Source organism: Aotus nancymaae, unplaced genomic scaffold, assembly GCF_030222135.1.
Source record: "Aotus nancymaae isolate 86718 unplaced genomic scaffold, 86718_ANA_hifiasm-v0.15.2.pri h1tg000020l, whole genome shotgun sequence".
In the NCBI taxonomy this organism is placed as follows: domain Eukaryota; kingdom Metazoa; phylum Chordata; class Mammalia; order Primates; family Aotidae; genus Aotus; species Aotus nancymaae.
The window spans coordinates 59,134,538-59,152,404 of NW_026988432.1; the positions used below are offsets into that span (position 1 = coordinate 59,134,538).

At 40.1% G+C, this 17,867-nt stretch overlaps 1 protein-coding gene across 2 annotated transcripts in view; it reads right to left on the reverse strand.

Annotated features, from left to right (window-relative positions):
- LOC105713173 (myomesin-1) overlaps positions 1-17,867 on the reverse strand; it is a 165,670-nt gene that overhangs the window by 100,249 nt on the left and 47,554 nt on the right. For both annotated transcript variants that reach the window (XM_064379368.1, XM_064379369.1), the window contains exons 6-10: positions 16,423-16,515; positions 14,276-14,364; positions 14,117-14,179; positions 8,826-8,990; positions 3,992-4,153 (exon numbers count right to left, since the gene is read on the reverse strand). In XM_064379368.1, coding sequence (XP_064235438.1) covers positions 3,992-4,153; positions 8,826-8,990; positions 14,117-14,179; positions 14,276-14,364; positions 16,423-16,515 — 572 coding nt within the window. The remainder of the gene's footprint in view (positions 1-3,991; positions 4,154-8,825; positions 8,991-14,116; positions 14,180-14,275; positions 14,365-16,422; positions 16,516-17,867) is intronic.

Genomic DNA, 17,867 nt, shown 5'->3' on the forward strand with positions numbered 1-17,867 from the left:
AAAAAAAGAAATCTTTTTGGAGTAAATTTCTTTCTTTCTTCCTTCCTTTCTCCCTTTATTCCTTCCTTTCTTCCTGCCTTCTCTCCCTCCATCCCTCCTTCCTTCCTTCCCCTCTTCCCTTCCTGCCTGCCTTGCCTTCCCTCCCTCCCTCTCTTCTTATTCCTTTTTCCTCTCCTCCTCCTCTTTCTCCTTCTTCTTCTTCTCCTCCTCCTTCTTCTCCTTCTCCTTCCCTTTCCTTCCCTTCATTCCTTCCCCTCCCCTCCCTTTGCATCCCCCCCACCTTCTTTCTTTCCTTCTTTTCGCTCTTTTTTCTTTCTTATTCTGGAGGTCGGGTCTCATTCTATCACCCAGGCAGTGGTGCAATCATGATTCATTGTAGCCTCGACCTCCTGGGCTCAAGCAATCCTCCCACCTCAGCCTTTCAAGTAGCTGGGACTACAGGCATGCACCACACCCAATTGTTTTTAGTTTTTGTAGAGATGGGGTCTTGCTATGTTGCCCAGGCTGGTCTCAAACTCCTGGGCTCAAGCGATCCTCCTGTCTTGGCCTCCCAAAGTGCTGAGATTACAAGTGTGAGCCACTGCACCCAGTAGAAATTTTCTAAAAGTGAAGTGTGGGTAATGGTTGCCCAACTTGGTAAATATATTAAAAGCACCAAATTGTATACTTGGCATGAGTGAATTTTATGGTATGTAAATTATATCTCAAAAACACGTTTTTAGAAACCTAATACATATCATTAAAAATAAATTTATAAGTGAAGTCTTTTTCTAAAAGTTGTAAAATTCACAGTATGATTGCTGAAATTTACCTTTCCAGTTTTGCCTTTTCCATTTATCTTTTTAATTCTCTCACACCATCCTCTGATAAACTGAGAATCTTTCCATTTCCTTAATTTGTGGATTTGAAAGCTGGCTTAAGTATAAATTTTAAGTTGGAACACCTTCGACCCGTCCATAGTTAGTAATGTGAAGTCTGGCCTAAACTTGGCAAAGAGGCACCATTCTGGGCGTGGGCACTGAGAAATGTTGAGGAACCCTTGACTATGTCAGGGTTCCCAGGAAAAGTTCACGAAGGAAGCACCATAGCATGACAAGATTTTTTGAACAGCCAGTCATGTTCTCTGGCTCTGGTAAAACAACGGAAAGCGGAAGTAAAGACTTAGCTTAGTTCATCCTCGTCTAGCTAGGTTTATCCTGGTGATTTGGCTAAACAAACACACTTGCTAATTGCAGGGTGTCAGTTCTCACTGCCATTTACCCAGAAGGCCAGCTCCTCGCTTCCCTGGCGATACAGACTTTTTCATGATGCTTTTGTGGCGGAGAAAGCCTGACACATTTTTCAGATGTTATAGATATTCAGATATCTTTATCAGTTGCTGGTCTGAGACAGAATTCAGTGTTGATTTGTATTGTTCAATGTTGATGTGGTATGGCCTGCTAACTGTCCCCAGTAATCATTCTTCCTGCTTCCTTTTAGTACCAGGACCCCTGAGCATCAGCAGAAAACATGGCTGGCTAATAAGAGATGGTACATCTCGGCTCCCCTCACTGTGAAGTGTGTGCATGTGCTAAGTGTGCACCAAGCAGAAGTGATGTGTGCAATTCGGCCTCTGCCCCTCCACTACCTTTCGTTCCCTTCCCCATAGGCTGGGATGGGAGCCTGGGACAGTACCCCAGGGGACAGTGCAATAACAACATAGAGGGGACCTGGGAAGAGGCATCCGGATCATACAACCTCCTCAGACAGGAGAGAAACAAATCTTTTGTTATTTCTTTTCAGCAGCTTAGTCTAGATCCTGATTAAAATCCTGGGTTAGCCACTGGAAGACCTCTAACCTAGTTCCACTTCTTCTAATTAACTGAAGTTTTTGGTAAATTATTGTACTTTTTTGAGCCTCATTTTCTGCATCTTAAAATTAAGAGGTTGCGCTACGATGAGAATCCTAACATTCTTTGAGCCATCAACTCCTTTGAGAAACTGGTAAAGTATAGAGGTCTTTCTGAGAGTAATACATTTAAGCACATAAAATAAAATGCATGTGATTACCAAAAAAATTTAATTATATATTGAAATATAGTTCTAATCACAGATCTTTGGAAGTCTGTGGATCCTAGTTGAGTACTCAAAATGTTTATGAGTGTACGATGCTATTTAGTGCATGACAGATAAAAATGAGCAAGTCTACCTGCATTGTTAATATTTTTAATTTTCTCTATATTATGAGGCCTTAACATCTTAGACACTTTCTGGCTAAGGAGGGCCTGCCTGCCTTCCTGAGGTAAGACAGTTCTTAGGGCCCAGAAGGGAGCGTGACTGATATGCAAACTAGTCACTTCAGCCACGCCTCCTTTATCTGGCCTGTAGAACCCAGGAAGCAATGTTACTCTGCCTTAATCATCTCTGGGGCCAGGTACCAGGCAAGTAGGGACCACACCTGTAACTTAGAGCTTACTGAAATTATTTCAACTAGCCAATCCTAACCTGTTTACTTGCCCTACTTTTCTTTCCCAAGGAAACTCCAAAAAGGCCTTGGTCTATGCACACTCCTTTGCCCCTCCTGACCCTTCTGACTCCTGACTGCCCTTTTCCACGTGGTCCTGCTATTCCTGTTTCTAGGACCTGTGAGCGTTATAAACGTTGTTTTCTTGTGCCTCTTCTGGATCTCTTCTTATGACTGTACCTAACTGTCCCATAAAAAAACAGAATACTACCCTGTTAGTCTGAAAGTGCTAATGGTCTTCTAAAGTGCTAGGATCCTGTGGAGGAATAATATTCCACTTTTACATATCCAATCCATTTAAGACACTACTGAAAAAAAGAAAGACTCCTAAAGTCAACAATTATGGTTTGTCTCAAGAATTAAGTTGAAACCCCCTTCTTCCTAGTTCATCAAAACAGAGGCTATAAAGTTCAGTTATAGGCCAAGAGGACTGAAATAAAATAATAAATTTACTCTCTGAAATGCATATTAAAGGCTTACACCCAAAATCACACATCCCTCTTTTGCAGCAGCTTCCTTAAACTGAGCTGGCTGGTATCGTTAGGATTTAGTATCTCCACCTGAACAGCCATAGGCAACTGTACTAGTGGCTCCCACAAGGTGAAGAAAGTCCTGATATTAATGATAGTAACATGGTCTGGAAAATGGTGACTTTTGAGTTGGTGCCCTCAGGGTTCACCTTTTACACTAGTTCTACTTTTTTTCTTTTGCTTTGAGACAGTCTCACTCTGTTACCCAGGCTGGAGTGCAGTGGCACAATCTCAGCCAACTGGAACTTCTGCCTGCCAGGCTCAATTCATCCTCCCACCCCAGCCTCCCAAGTAGCTTAGACTACAAGCACGGACCACCATGCCTGGCTAATTTTTTGTATTTTTTGTAGAAATGGGGTTTTACCGTGTTGCCCAGGCTGGTCTCGAACTCCTGAGCTCAAGTGATCCACCTGTCTCAGCTTCCCAAAGTGCTGGGATTACAGGCATGAGCCACTGGGCCTAGGTCTATTTTAATGGAAACTAATATATTCTTATTCAATGTAATCTGCAATAATTTTCTTTTTTTCTTTTTCTTTTTCTTTTTTTTTTTTTGAGACAGGAGGTTCTCGTTTCATCACCCAGGCTGGAGTGCAGTGGTATAATCATAGCTCACTGCAGCCACGATCTCCCGGCCTTAAGTGATCCTCCCTCTTCAGCCTCCCAAGTAGCTGGGACCACAGGTGCATGCCATCATGCCCAGTTAATTTTTTTTTTAATTGTAGAAATGGGTTCTCACTTATGTTACTATGTAGGTCTCAAATCCCTGGGTTCAAGAGATCCTCCCACCTTGGCCTCCCAAAGTGCTGGGATTACAGGCATGAACCATTGCACCTGGCCAGAATTTTCAAATGACTCTTTCATCATTACAAAACATGTTTGAACTGTTTTGTAATCAAAAACTGCTTTGGCTTTATTGTGTTAAATATTGTTAGGTGTTTTGGTTTTTGCTGACACTTACCTCGAACAAAGACATAAGCACTATATTGTTCATAATATTCTCCCATCCGTACACGGATTGTATAGAGGCCTTCATCTTCTTTGTTGAGATGTGAAAATGTCAGTGTGGCCCGCTCTCCACTCCAAAGTGTTTGCACCCATTTTGATGGAGAAAGAGGTTCTCCTAGAAATTTATAAAAAGTAAGCAAATTAACTTATTTTTGTTTTATTACTTCTTTCTTGTCTCCTCTCCATTCCTCTCCTTAGCCTTTTCTTTTCTTTTTTTTTTTTTTGAGACAGAATCTCGCTCTGTTGCCAGGTGCCAGGCTGGAGTGCAGTGGTGCAATCTCGGCTCACTGCAACCTCTGCCTCCCAGGTTCAAGCAATTCTCCTGCCTCAGCCTCCCGAGTAGCTGGGACTACAGGCGTGTGCCACCACGCCAGGCTAATTTTTGTATTTTTAGTAGAGATGGGGTTTCACTATGTTGGCCAGGATGGTCTCGATCTCTTGACCTTGTGATCCGCCCGCCTCGGCCTCCCAAAGTGCTGGGATTACAGGCATGAGCCACTGTGCTCGGCCCTCTCCTTAGCCTTTTATATATTGAAAGTGATTTAACTACTAGAGGAAGTCTTTAGGACTTTGAGCCATTCTGATATGCTTGCACTGGTAAAAATACTGGACCAAAAGTAAGGGGATCAGGGGGAAGACACGTAACCTGCTAGGGCCTGGTGCAAAATTAGATTTTAAGGCCCCTTGTTCAAAAACCAGAGAAAAAGTGCAATTAAAGGTGCTAAAATATGTCTTATTCCTTTAAAAATATTGTATTACTTATAATAATATAATAGGGGTAATACAGTTGCAAAAAATCATATTTTGGTGCCATAATTTTATATGGAATCAATAATAATATGTTACTAGTATGATACCTTGATTGATAATAAGATATTTCTGGCCTGCTTTTCTGCAAATTCATTTATTAGTCATCAAAATGTATACTTTTAGCAACTTCATTTCAAATCTATATAATTAAAAGCAACATCAGTCACTCTTTAGAAATGCAAGCTCATGAATGAATTTCCATAATATTTTTAGAAGGACCTTTCTGCTGATACAACTGTTAATGGAGCTGTTATGACAATATTGGTTAACTTTCTGAGAAACTATTTCAAAATATAAATTTTAGTAATCTAGAACTGATGATTCTTAAGGGACAATTATTCCAAAGAGATTTAACTCTTCATACAAATCAGTTTCATGTAAATCTCAATTTAATTTTAAGAGTGAATTTATACAGTTTTATTTTAATGCTTTGACCAATATGGCTTATAATTTTTGTGGAGGACATACTACAAGCTGCACGTGGTTTTGTGATTTGTATATAATTCAGGATGTTTATGTATTCTACTACTGTACCTTCAATTATAAGTGATAATTTTAAAACTGTCTTCCTTGTTAATAATAAGCTTATCCAAAGTTTCATGTGAAAATGTTCTTTTCCATCAAATGCTACAATCTTTAAATTTAATTTCTAATTCTAAGCCTCAAAACCACAGATTCGAACCTCGAAGAATTCTAATAACTGCCTTATGTGCTTTATTGCAGTGTCTACCTGTACACTTTTATTTTATAATATTTTACTGACAAAGTATACTGTCCTATTGCCAGCAGTTCCTGTCCCCATGCCCAGGCCAGAAGTTAATATTTGTGCAGATCCCACAGAGCTGAGTTCTAGGGGAGGCCGGACAAGCTGGCCCCACACTGTGTGTCCCTGTGCTGCCTCCACACTGAGCCCCTTCTCTCCTCTGCAGCCATGGGACCCATCACCAGTGCTACTGCTGCTAGTGCCACCACCATTGCTAATTCCCATCTGGCCCTAGGTTCTGGTCTCTGCCATCACCTTGAAACACCATGGTGCCACAGACTGCCCCAGGTGCTCATGTGCACACCTGAAGACCAAACCTGCTGCCTGGTGCTCACACTGCCCACTCCCCACTGTGCCCCGGGAGCCTGAGTCTGCACAGCCACTCTGATCGTGTGCATGTGCCATAGTACCTTTGGACTCCATGTATAAAACACAAGGCCAAAGATAAAGTGATTATGAACTTCAAGGGGGTGACAGCAGAGCGTTAAACGAACCCCAGGTCTCTTGGTCCTGTAGGATGGCACCGTTCACAGGTCCAAAAAGTCAGCTCCGGGAAGACCCATATCTCAGTCTGATCTCTTTCGATCTCAATTTTTTTAATTTTTTTATTTTTATTTGAGAAGAAGTCTCTCTCTGTCACCCAGACTAAAGTGCAGTGGTGTGATCTCAGCTCACTGCAACATCTGCCTCTCAGGTTTAAGTGATTATCATGCCTCAGCCTCCCAAGTAGGTGGGATTACAGGCAGTCATCACCATGCCTGGCTAATTTGTGTGTGTGTATATATATATATATAGTTTGTATATATACAGGCTTTTTTTAGTAGAGATGGAGTTTTACTATGTTGGCCAGGCCGGTCTCAAACCCCAAACCTCAAGTGATCCGCCCACCTCAGCCTCCCAAAGTGCTGGGATTATAGGCCTGAGCCACGGTGCCCAGCTCAGTCCAATCTCTTTCATTAACTAATTATGTAACTTTAAGCAAATTACTTAACTTCTCTGTGCCTTTGTTTTTTTACCTGAACAAAATGGAATTTGAATAATAAATAGTAATATGAATAATAATAATAAAGTGTCTTACAGGAAAATATTGCAAAGCATTATCATTAACTATTTTTTCTTTCATTTTTTCTGTATTTTTCCAAAATTTATTTTCTAAAACAATTAAACAGAAAAATTATATGATGATCTTACTAGCACACTACTAAATGTGTCTGGAATTTTAAAGTGTTTAAGAGCTTAAAAATATAATCCTCTGTAGAAATAAACCTAGTGAAGACTTTAAGATAAATTAGAAAGGATGATGAAAGTCCCTGGGCCCTATTCATTGCTCTCTCCACGACACATCTTCTATTAGCTAGGAGCTAGCATTGGCCTCACAGATAATTATGTATGTAGGCCCATGCTAGCTCCTAGCATTAAGTTTCTTAAATGTCAATGTTTTTTTCAATATCTAGGCATAAAAGGAGGCAGACAGGTAAGAGAAAGTACAAATTTTCTCATGAGGCTTTTTTCTATATTAGACCTAATACAGACAATATAAAAGGAGGCAGGCACATGGTAATGAAAAGATCTCGAGGCTTAGAAAGTGAAAACCAGCAGGTCTGGAGGTCTCCCGTGGCCAGAATTTGGCTGTGTGATTTGGGGCAATCCCTTATTCTCTTCAGTTTATATGGCTTGGTCTATTCTATGAGATACTCTAGTATAGAAACTCAGTGTATTTGGACCTAAGATTTATTGTTATTTTATTTTATGTTTTTTTGTTTTGTTTTGTTTTGAGATGGAGTCCTGCTCTGTCACCCAGGCTGGAGTGCAATGGCGCAATCTCAGCTCGCTGCAACTTCTGCCTTCAGAGTTTAAGCGATTCTCCTGCCTCATCCACCCAAGTAGCTGGGACTACAGGTTTGCGCCACCACACCCAGCTAATTTTTGTATTTTTTGGTAGAGACAGAGTTCCGCCATGTTGGCCAGGCTGGTCTCAAACTCCTGACCTCAGGTGATAAGCCCCCCCTTGGCCTCCCAAAGTGCTGGGATTACAGGCATGAGCCACTGTGTCCGGCCTATTGTTATTTTAGAAATAACATATTTCTTAAGTCCAATGCTTCAACTCATCAACTTGTTTTGATAGCTTTTTTGTTTTATTTTGCTTTGATTGGGTTTGATCGGAGTGTTACTTTAAATAGACTTTAACCCAAATGGAGTTTAAAAGAGGAAATTAAATCCTTATGTCTTTCTCACACCAAAGTATCATGGCTCTAGTCACTTTGGAAGCAAAGTGAGATTGAATTATGATTTAAAGCCAGAGTCAGAGGAACCGACAACAGAAGGATTTTCTTTCTGTTCTACCAGCCTGCTATAATATGATGCAAAACAAAAGGATCATTTTATCTATTTTTGTGTCCTTAAGGGACCATGAGTGTAACTTGAATATACTGTATACAACAGAATATACTTATCAAAAATTTTAAAATTATAAAAAGCCTTTAATACATTAAAACAAAAGTTTGAGGGTCTGAAATTCTTCTTAATGTACTCTTCTGGTTAATTAAAATAATATCAGAATTTTATTGTTTCATAAGTATCAGGATTTTATTGTTTCATAAGTATTTTTTAAAGTTACATACCATTTCTGTCGTATAAATAAGTCTATGCAGATGGGTATTTTACCAAATGGATTGACTGACAAAATGAATATACATTCTTTTTTTTCTTTTTCTTCTTGAGACTGTCACGCTGTTGCCCAGATGAGTGCAATGGTGCCATCTCTGCTCACTGCAACCTCTGCCTCTTGGGTTCAAGGAATTCTCTGCCTCAGCCTCCTGAGTAGCTGGGATTACAGGCGCCCGCCACCACACCTGGCTAATTTTGGTATTTTTAGTAGAGATGGGGTTTTGTCATGTTGGCCAGTCTGGTCTCAAACTTCTGACTCAGGTGATCCACCAGCCTTGGCCTCCCAAAGTGCTGAGATTACAGGCATGAGCCACTGCGTCTGGCCGAATATCCATTCTTTATGATTCTTTCCATATCTTACTTGTTAAAAAGAAAATATCATCTCCACAAATATGAAAGTGTTGCTACTTTGCTATACATGTAAAAACCTTTTAATCATGTAATAGGTAGTTCCCTCTAACTTCCAGCTCTGATAAACAGATCTGCAATCTGGTCTACAACTTCCTTTAAATAAGAACCTAAGTGAGCATTCATTGTAAAGACTCACCATTTCTGTACCACTGGATCTCTGGCTGGAAATGTTTAATTTCAGGAGTGATGACTACACGACAGCCTAGACTCATCGTCTCTCCCTCTCTCCCAAAAGACACATCAAATTTGTCATCAAAGTGGATCTCAAACTTGGATGCATAACCATATGGGGTCACAGCAACTGGGTACAAAAAAAACAAATATCAGTAATTTTTTTCTTCATCAAAGAGACACAAGCATTTTAATAAGCACAGGCAGAAAGCAGTCACAGCAAAGAAATGAACAAATGAGCAAATGATTTATCTGGGCCAAAATAAAACCCTATATAAGATCTATTTAGAACGAATGCATATACCATTTGTATGGAAATTCTTGCTTTATTGGTTATATAGCTTGTTTTTATTATTGTAATGAATAGAATTTAAAGGGCCAGGTTTAATGTCTTAAGTGCAAATTAATACCACATTTAGCCTAGACTTAAACCTTTTGCGGCAACATATGCACTTTTTAATTTTAGATGTTGAGTTAATTTAAACTCTACTGCTTGTACTCTTGGGCCAAAATAGCTATATCCATTATTCATAAAAATGGAGTTTTTCATCTGACAAGAGATTCATAACCAGAATATATAAGAAGCTTAAAGAACTCAATAGCAAAAAATTCAATAATCCAATTTAAAAATGAGCAAAAGCTCTGAACAGACATTTCTAAGAACACAAAATCAAACATCACATGTTCTCACTCATAGATGGGTGTTGAACAATGGGAACACATGGACAGAGGGAGGGGAGCACTATACACTGGGGTCTGTTGGGGGAATGGGGGGGACAACGGGGGGTGGGGAGTTGGGGAGAGATAGCATGGGGAGAAATGCCACATATAGGTGAAGGGGAGGAAGGCAGCAAATCACACTGCCACGTATGCACCTATGCAACAATCTTGCATGTTTTTCACATGTACCCCAAAACCTAAAATGCAATTTTAAAAAAAAAGAAGACGTACAAATGGCCAACAGGTATATGAAGAAATGCTCAACATCACTAATCATCAGAGAAATGCAAATCAAAACCACAATGAGATATCATCTCACCCCAATTACAATGTATCCAAAAGACAGGTAATAATGCTGACAACGACGTGGATGAAAGGGAACCCTCTTACACTGTTTGTGGGAATGTAAATTAGTACAGCCACTATGGAGAACAGTATGGAGGTTCCTCAAAAACTCTAAATAAAATTACCATATAATCCAGCAATCCCACTGCTGGGTATATATCCTAAAGAAAGGAAATCAATATGTAGAAGAGACATCTGCACTCCCATGTTTATGGCAGCACTTTTCACAATAGGCCAGGATGTGAAATTAACCTAAGTATTCATCCATGGCTGAATGAATAAAGAAAATGTGGTACATATACCCAGTGGAATGTTATTCAGCCAAAAAAAGATTGAAATCCTGTCATTTGCAACAACATGGATGGAACTAGAGGACATTACATTAAGGGAAGTAAGCCAGGCACAGAAGAACTGCTATCAACTCAAATGTGAGAGCTAAAAAGAATTGAACTCATTGAGATAGAGTGTAGAATGATGGTTACCAGAGGCTGGGAAGCATAGTGTGATGGGGAATAAAGTAGGGTTAGTTAACGGGTACAAAAATACAATTAGATAGAAGGAATAAGATCTAGTGTTTGGGAGCACAATAGCGTAACTACAGTTAACAATTTATTTCATATTTTCAAACAATGGGAAGAGTGGAATTGGAATGTCCCTAATACAAACAAAGAAGACATACTTGAGATGATGGATGTTCCAGTTACCCTGATTTGATCATTACACATTGTATGCTTGTATCAAAATATCACATGTACCTCATCAGTATGTACAGCTACTATGTATCCATAAAAATAAAAATAATTTTTGATTAAATAATTTTAATGGAGTTTTAAAATAAGTTGCTTCTGTTTCCTTAATGATCTGAGTAAAACATAAGAAATATTGGGAGAAAATGGAAAAGTTTAAAATATTCTAACTTTAAAAACTATTATTCTCAGAAATATCTTATTTATTGATTGAGTAAATGCAGCCTGCATCATCAACTCTCCTAGGTTTTATTTTTTCACCAAAGAAAGGACTTACCATTTATTGATGGGTTATTACATGCCAGGCACTTCACATTTGACATATCAAATATTCCTTGCAACAACTCTATGCCATAGATATTATCTTCTTCCTCTCTTTCAGGTAGGGATATGGAAGTTCACAAAACTAACATACACCTAATGCCAGAATTTCACAGACAGCATGTGTGAAATTGAAATTCACACTCATAACTTCTCAACTCCAAAACTTAGTCCCTTTCTCACGTATTTTGTCTCTCTTCCTAAGACTTCTTTCATTGCTCTTGAAAATGTAAGCTGGACCGGGCGTGGTGGCTCAGGCCTGTAATCCCAGCACTTTGGAAGTCCGAGGCGGGTGGATCACCTGAGGTCAGGAGTTTGAGACCAGCCTGGCTGACATGGTGAAACCCGTCTCTACTAAAAATAGAAAAATTAGCTGGGCATGGTGGCATGCACCTGTAATTCCAGCTACTCAGGAGGCCAAGGCAGGAGAATTCCTTGAAACCGGGAGGCGGAGGTTGTAGTGAACTGAGATCGTGTCATTGCACTCTAGCCTGGGCAACAAGAACTAAACTCTATTTCAAAAAAAGAAGAAAAAGAAAATGCAAACTAACATTTATTGAATTCAACTTAGACCAAGTATTGGTCCAAGCATTTAATACCTACTAACATAAACCCCATAATAATGCTGTTAGGTAAGTACTACTTAATATCCACATTTTATAGAAGAAACTGATGCATAGGAGGGCAAAATAACTGACCACATTCCCCTGCAGAGCCATATTTGCACTGACTGGCCATTTTGGTGCTCTTGGCCAGTACATTGTACTGTCTTGATTTTGTGTGTTCCCAGGTAACTCTAATCAACAGTGAAATAACTTCTCTTTGGAAGCACATCTCCCATCTGCCTCACTTTTATGTGTTGATGTCCATTGAGACCAGAGAGAAACAACTTGACAGATCTTGCACAGTGCTGGGAGGATGGCCTGGTTCCAGAGTTGCCTTAGGGCGTAGAGGTGAGGGTTACTGGGAGAGCCTGTAGTAGCCCAGATGTTCCAGACCCAGCTGGAAAGGCAAGTAGGCCTCCTAGAAACAGACCTAACTTCTAGGTTCTCTTCTGTATCTAAGATTGGACTGGGCTGTCTGAAGTAACTTTGGGGTTCAGTAGGAGGCACCCCAGTTTAACAACCAGAAGACAACACATTATTCCATCATCATGTCCTTAATCTTTTGTCACATGTACTTACTATCCTGGGAAAAATGGTTTAGGGCAAGGACTGGCAAGTCTGTGGGGCAAATCTAGAATGCCTCTTGTTTAGACCATTAAGAATGGTTTTTGTATGCTTTAGTGATTGAAAAAAATAAAAAGAAATACAATGTTTTGTGACATGAAAAGTCACAGAAGCTTTAAATTTCAATGTTCATAAAGAAGATTTTATTAGAACACAGCCATGTTCATTCATTCTCCTACTGCATGGCTGCTTTTGTGTTACAGAGGCAGAGTTGAGTGGTTGTGACGAGACCATATGGCCCACAAAGCCTACAATATTTACAGTCTAGTCCTTTACAGAAAATGTTTGCTGACTCCTTGTTTGAAATAATGATTTAGAATTAAAAAGACCAGGTTACACATCCCTATTCTACCAGTCTGTGTGGTGTTGCTCCACTATTTAACCTCTCTAAACTATTTCCTCATCTGCGTAGCACAGATGGAAATGCAACTACTTCATAAGCTTTTGGGAAACATTAAATGAATCAATGCATATAAAAAATGTGTTAGTACATTGTCTGGCAGAACTGATCAATAAATGTTAACTATTAGAACAAACCCAAGAGCCAAGGCTGGAGTGCAGTGGTGTGATATTGGCTCACTGCAACTTCCGCCTCCCCAGTTCAAGCGATTCTCCTGCCTCATCCACCTAAGTAGCTTGGATTACAGGTGCCCACAACCATGCCTGGTTAATTTTTGTATTTTTAGTAGAGACAGGGTTTCACCATGTTGGCCCAGTCTGGTCTGGAACTCCTGACCTCAGGTGATCCACCCGTCTTGGCCTTGCAAAGTGCTGGGATTACAGGCGCGAGCCACCACACTTGGCCCCAACTATTCTATCTCAGCATAAATCAAGAGATGGGAGAAGAATATGATTTGGGATGTGCTTCTCTGTTGCGCTACTAGTCATCCCTTCTCACCCATGGGGCTGATACCAATGATTGTAACTTGGGATATTAAATGAGAAGCCATTCCATGAAATCAGTGCAGTAGGTCATCTACAGACATCAAGCTAAACAGGTGAAAAACAGCTATCTGCCATTTTCAAAACTACCATTTATTTTTTAATGTGTGAAAACTAAGTTAGGGCTTAACTACCTTTTTCAGTCTGACTACTATATCATTATTTTAACAACCATAAAGATTTTGCTTTTATTGCTTCCCATAAATAGAAGTTCTGATGTAAATGAAATGACATTCACAAATTTGCAAATTACCACTGACTAGAATATTGTCAATAGGTTTTTATTTAATCACATTTAGACTTCATTTTAGATTGCACTTTATAACTTAAGGCATTTATTTATTCATTCATTATTGAATACGTACTCTGTGGCAGGCCCTGGGGTTTAGAGATAAAAGGTCTAACCTTGCCTTCAAGTGGCTCATGGACCAGTGGGAGAGACTGACACACAATGGGTAACATTGACGCTCTGACAAGGTGCCGTGGCCTCACCTGGGACACCTAACCCTGACTGGGTAGGGTTTAGGGATGGCAGTGGGGGTGAGACTTTATTTCTCAAGGAAGTGATGCCCATCTGGATAGTTAAGGATGAGTAACAGTGCTTTGATAAAGTCTAGACTCGGGTGTGTGTGTGGTTGGTTACGTCATTATGCCCAGGTTTGTATAATGATCTTTCTCAGTTTAACTCCGAAAGACTTAAAATGTTTGTCATTTTTAGCCCATCGTATCTGGACTTTCATAAAACCATAAAAAAGCAATTAGATTCAGAAAGAGAATAGTAACCAAAGAATCTAAAAAAAATAAGTAAATAAAATAACCGCAGATACCTACTAAATTCATCCTAGCATATACTACGTTATATATAATACATATTTATTTCAGCATTATGGACTAGCTTATTATGCCATATTGAACACAGAGGTGACACTTAGCAAATGTGTTTTTAAACTTACAGCTGAGGGGCATGGTGGAAGCCCCAGCACGGAAGCGAGTCTCATCAAACTCTCCCTTATACCCTAGAGGAGAAAACAGAAATACATGTGAACTGCTTTGTGATAGATTATTTTAAAACAATAGGGAGAAATTAAAAAAAAAAAACATAGCAAACCTACTCTTCACCACAACTGAAGCGTATGCCGAAAGCTCTCCTTTAACATTCATCGCTGAGGCCCGGTACTGAGCTGTATCTTCAAAATCACATCTGAAAGAACAGATGGAAATGAACACCCATCACAGTGACAGTCCTTGTAATTACTAGCCGTTCCATCAGGGAACTCTTTGCTATCGCAGCCCCCTGCAAATCATGGCTAACACATGGCTCTTTGGCTCTCCTGGTACAGCTATTGTCTCTGATCTAGCTACCTGTGGGATATTACCTAGTCCAAGTGATCTACTGCAGTTTCATGCCAGCAGTATAGAGTGGGGAGAGAACACCTATAGTTCACTGTGACCCTAGCCTAGGTTCATTTAAAATGTCAAAAAAAAAGCTTTGGGAGGCCAAGGCGGGTGGATCATGAGGTCAGGAGTTCGAGACCAGCCTGGCCAATATGATGAAACTCCGTCTCTACTAAAAATACAAAAAATTAGCTGGCCATGGCAGCACACACCTGTAGTCCGAGCTGCTCTGGAGGCCAAGGCAGTAGAATTGCTTGAACCCGGAAGGTGGAGATTGCAGTGAGCCAAGATTGCACCACTGCACTCCAGCCTGGGTGACAGAGTGAGACTCTGTCTCAAAAAACAAAAAAAAAAAGGTCAAAAACTTCAAACAAGTGCTAGGCACATAAATTATAGTGAACAGCATTATAATCTACTTATCTAAAGTTGCACTGGGAGGAGAAAATGTGCAGGCATGTACCTTTGTAGCAGGTAACTACCCAGAGGCACACTGGAGGGCGTGGCTTCCCTGCTGTCCTGCCCTTATGGTGGGTTCCAGTCTGGGGGCAACAGGGCAACAGGGAACAGAAAGAAGCAGTACCTCCACGTAGATTCCCACAACTACCCTGAGCCCAGCTGGTCTATGTGTTCTAGCTTCGAACCTCAACTAAGTTATTTACACTTCATTTCCACTAAGGTTCAGACCATACTTGGAGTTTCAGCTCACAGCACAACACAAGAAGTGCCATTTGGATGTTCTTCTAAGTTATAATACAGAAATTGGAATGTCTTATAAAAAACAGACCATTAGGGAGAGAATGGTCTCATGGAGAGATGAAGAGGCTAAGGTTTCAAAGCAGGTTGTTTTATGTCTTATTACTACCAGTTTCTTGTGTTCTTCATTATTCCTCAGGGTTCAGTTTCGTTTGTGTAAACTTTTTTCTTGCTGAAATTTTACAGACATCAATAGAACTCCAGGAAGGCAAATACAGTTGCCCGTCTCATAACTACTTAATTTTGAAAGTTCTGCTTCAGCAGAACCACCCACGGGCAGAACTGACCTGACTTCGGGTCAGGGTCAGTGCTTGGCAAATGTCACAGGGTCCTAGCATCACTTGGCCAACTCCTCTGATCTGAGGAGAAGGCTATACGTCCCTTGAGAATGAATGATATAAATTTCACTTTGACATTTATGCACGCCGTGGTTTTATCTAAACTGAAAATGGTGGGGCTTGTTTAGCTTTTTCATTCACCTAATTAGGCTTGAATTTCAAAATCATCTTGGGAGGCATAATAAATGTTTGGGAACTTAGGAATTTTGATGTAGGTTTCGTTTTCAAATTTTGCTTTGGATTTTACTTTAAGCTTAAACATCTCAATATCTAGCCTGCTTCACATAAACACAGATTGACAGAGTGCATACTTTCCCATGGTTCCTGGCAATCTGAAGGAAAGAACATTATCTCCAAGTTGAGCCCATATTCAATGGACTTTATTTATTAAAAGCAAGAGAATGTGATGATGATATTGATTTGGGACTCTGAAACGATTATTAATGTAAATGCCTCTTTATGCAACCTATTTTCTTACTTACATCTAAGAAAAATTCTCAAGTATATAAAAAGATAAATTAAAAGATGCAAATTGTTTTTTTCTCATCATCTTTGCCTAAATTCAAATATAAAATCACTTTGGGAGGTAGTGTGCGTATGGTAAGGATCAGTCATACATTTCAGGTGTGCACCCAGAGAAGCACTGTATATGAATGTCCCTCATTGTGATCACGCAGCACTGGGAGGAAGTGGGGAGAATGGCTGTTAACTGCAGGGCTGAGTCGCGTCCCTGAGCACTGTTGAGCAGCACATGGACATTGATGTTATCTTACGCATTAATCTCCAGAGTGTGCATTCCATATCGACTCTCAATAATGTATTTTCCAGGGTTTGCATGGACATTTATTGGCACCTGGTTTTTATACCTATAACAGAATGGAAACAAAATGAAGTAAGTTGAAGTGTAAGTAACTTCGTGATTAAACACACACATACAATTCTTGTTCTTGCAGGAACACCTGGAAACAGGGCATTGAGGGTAGCAGCAGCATCAATTAAACAAATGGAAATCGGGCAGGTGTGGTGACTCACGCCTGTAATCCCAGCACTTTGGGAGGCCGACACAGGTGGATCACCTGAGGTCAGGAGTTTGAGACCAGCCTGGCCAACATGGCAAAATCCTGTTTCTACTAAAAGTACAAAAATTAGCTGGGTGTGGTGGCAGGTGCCTGTAATCCCAGCTACTCAGGAGGCTAAGGCAGGAGAATTGCTTAAGCCCAGGAGGTGGAGGTTGCAGTGAGGTGAGATCACGCCACTGTACTCCAGCCTGGGCAACAAGAGAGACTCCATCTCAAAAATAATAATAATAAAATAAATAAATGTAAATCATATTAGCTTATGTGAAATGCCCCAGCAATATAGTAATATTTCCTGATTCTTTCCCCTCCTCTGTAAACTTACATGAAAAATGTTGACCATTCACAACAATATGGCTGAATGTCATGTAACAAAATGCAGTTACAAAACTGCGAATGCAGAATGATTGCTTTATATAGAATACAAAAACAAAAAGACTAATTAATGCTACTAGAAATCAGTAGTGCATTGAGATGCATGAAGGAGGCTTCTTGGGTGCCGATAATGTTTATTGATTTAGGTGCCAGTTACATGGGTGTGTGCAATCTACAAAAATTCACTAAAGCCATACATTTATATATGATACACACTTTGTGTGTGCATATTATACTACAATTAAAAAGCTTTTTAGGCCAGGCATGGTGGCTCATGCATGTAATCCCTGTAATCCCTGTACTTTGGGAGGTGGAGGTGGGAGAATCACTTGAGGCCAGGAGTTTGACCAGCCTGGTGAATAAGCGAGACTCTGACTCTTCAAGAACTACAAAAAATTAGCTGAGTGTAAACCTGTAGTCCCAGCTACTCTGGAGGCTGCGGTGGGAGAATAGCTTCAGCCTGAGAAGTTGAGGCTGCAGTGAACTGTGATCCTGTCACTGCACTCTAGCCTGGGCAACAGAGTGAGACCCTGTCTCAAAATAAATAAATAAATAAGCTTTTTAAAAAATTGACCACTGTTGATGTAACTGAGAGGAAGGCTTTGTATTGGGGGTTTTATTGTTGGCTGTCTGTGTAAAATGAGAGCAAAACATTATTCCTACTAACATTCTATCATGTTATTAGAAGCAATATCATTGTATTTTTTTGTTTTTGAGACCGAGTTTCACTCTTGTTGCCCAGGCTAGAGTGTAATGGTGTGATCTCA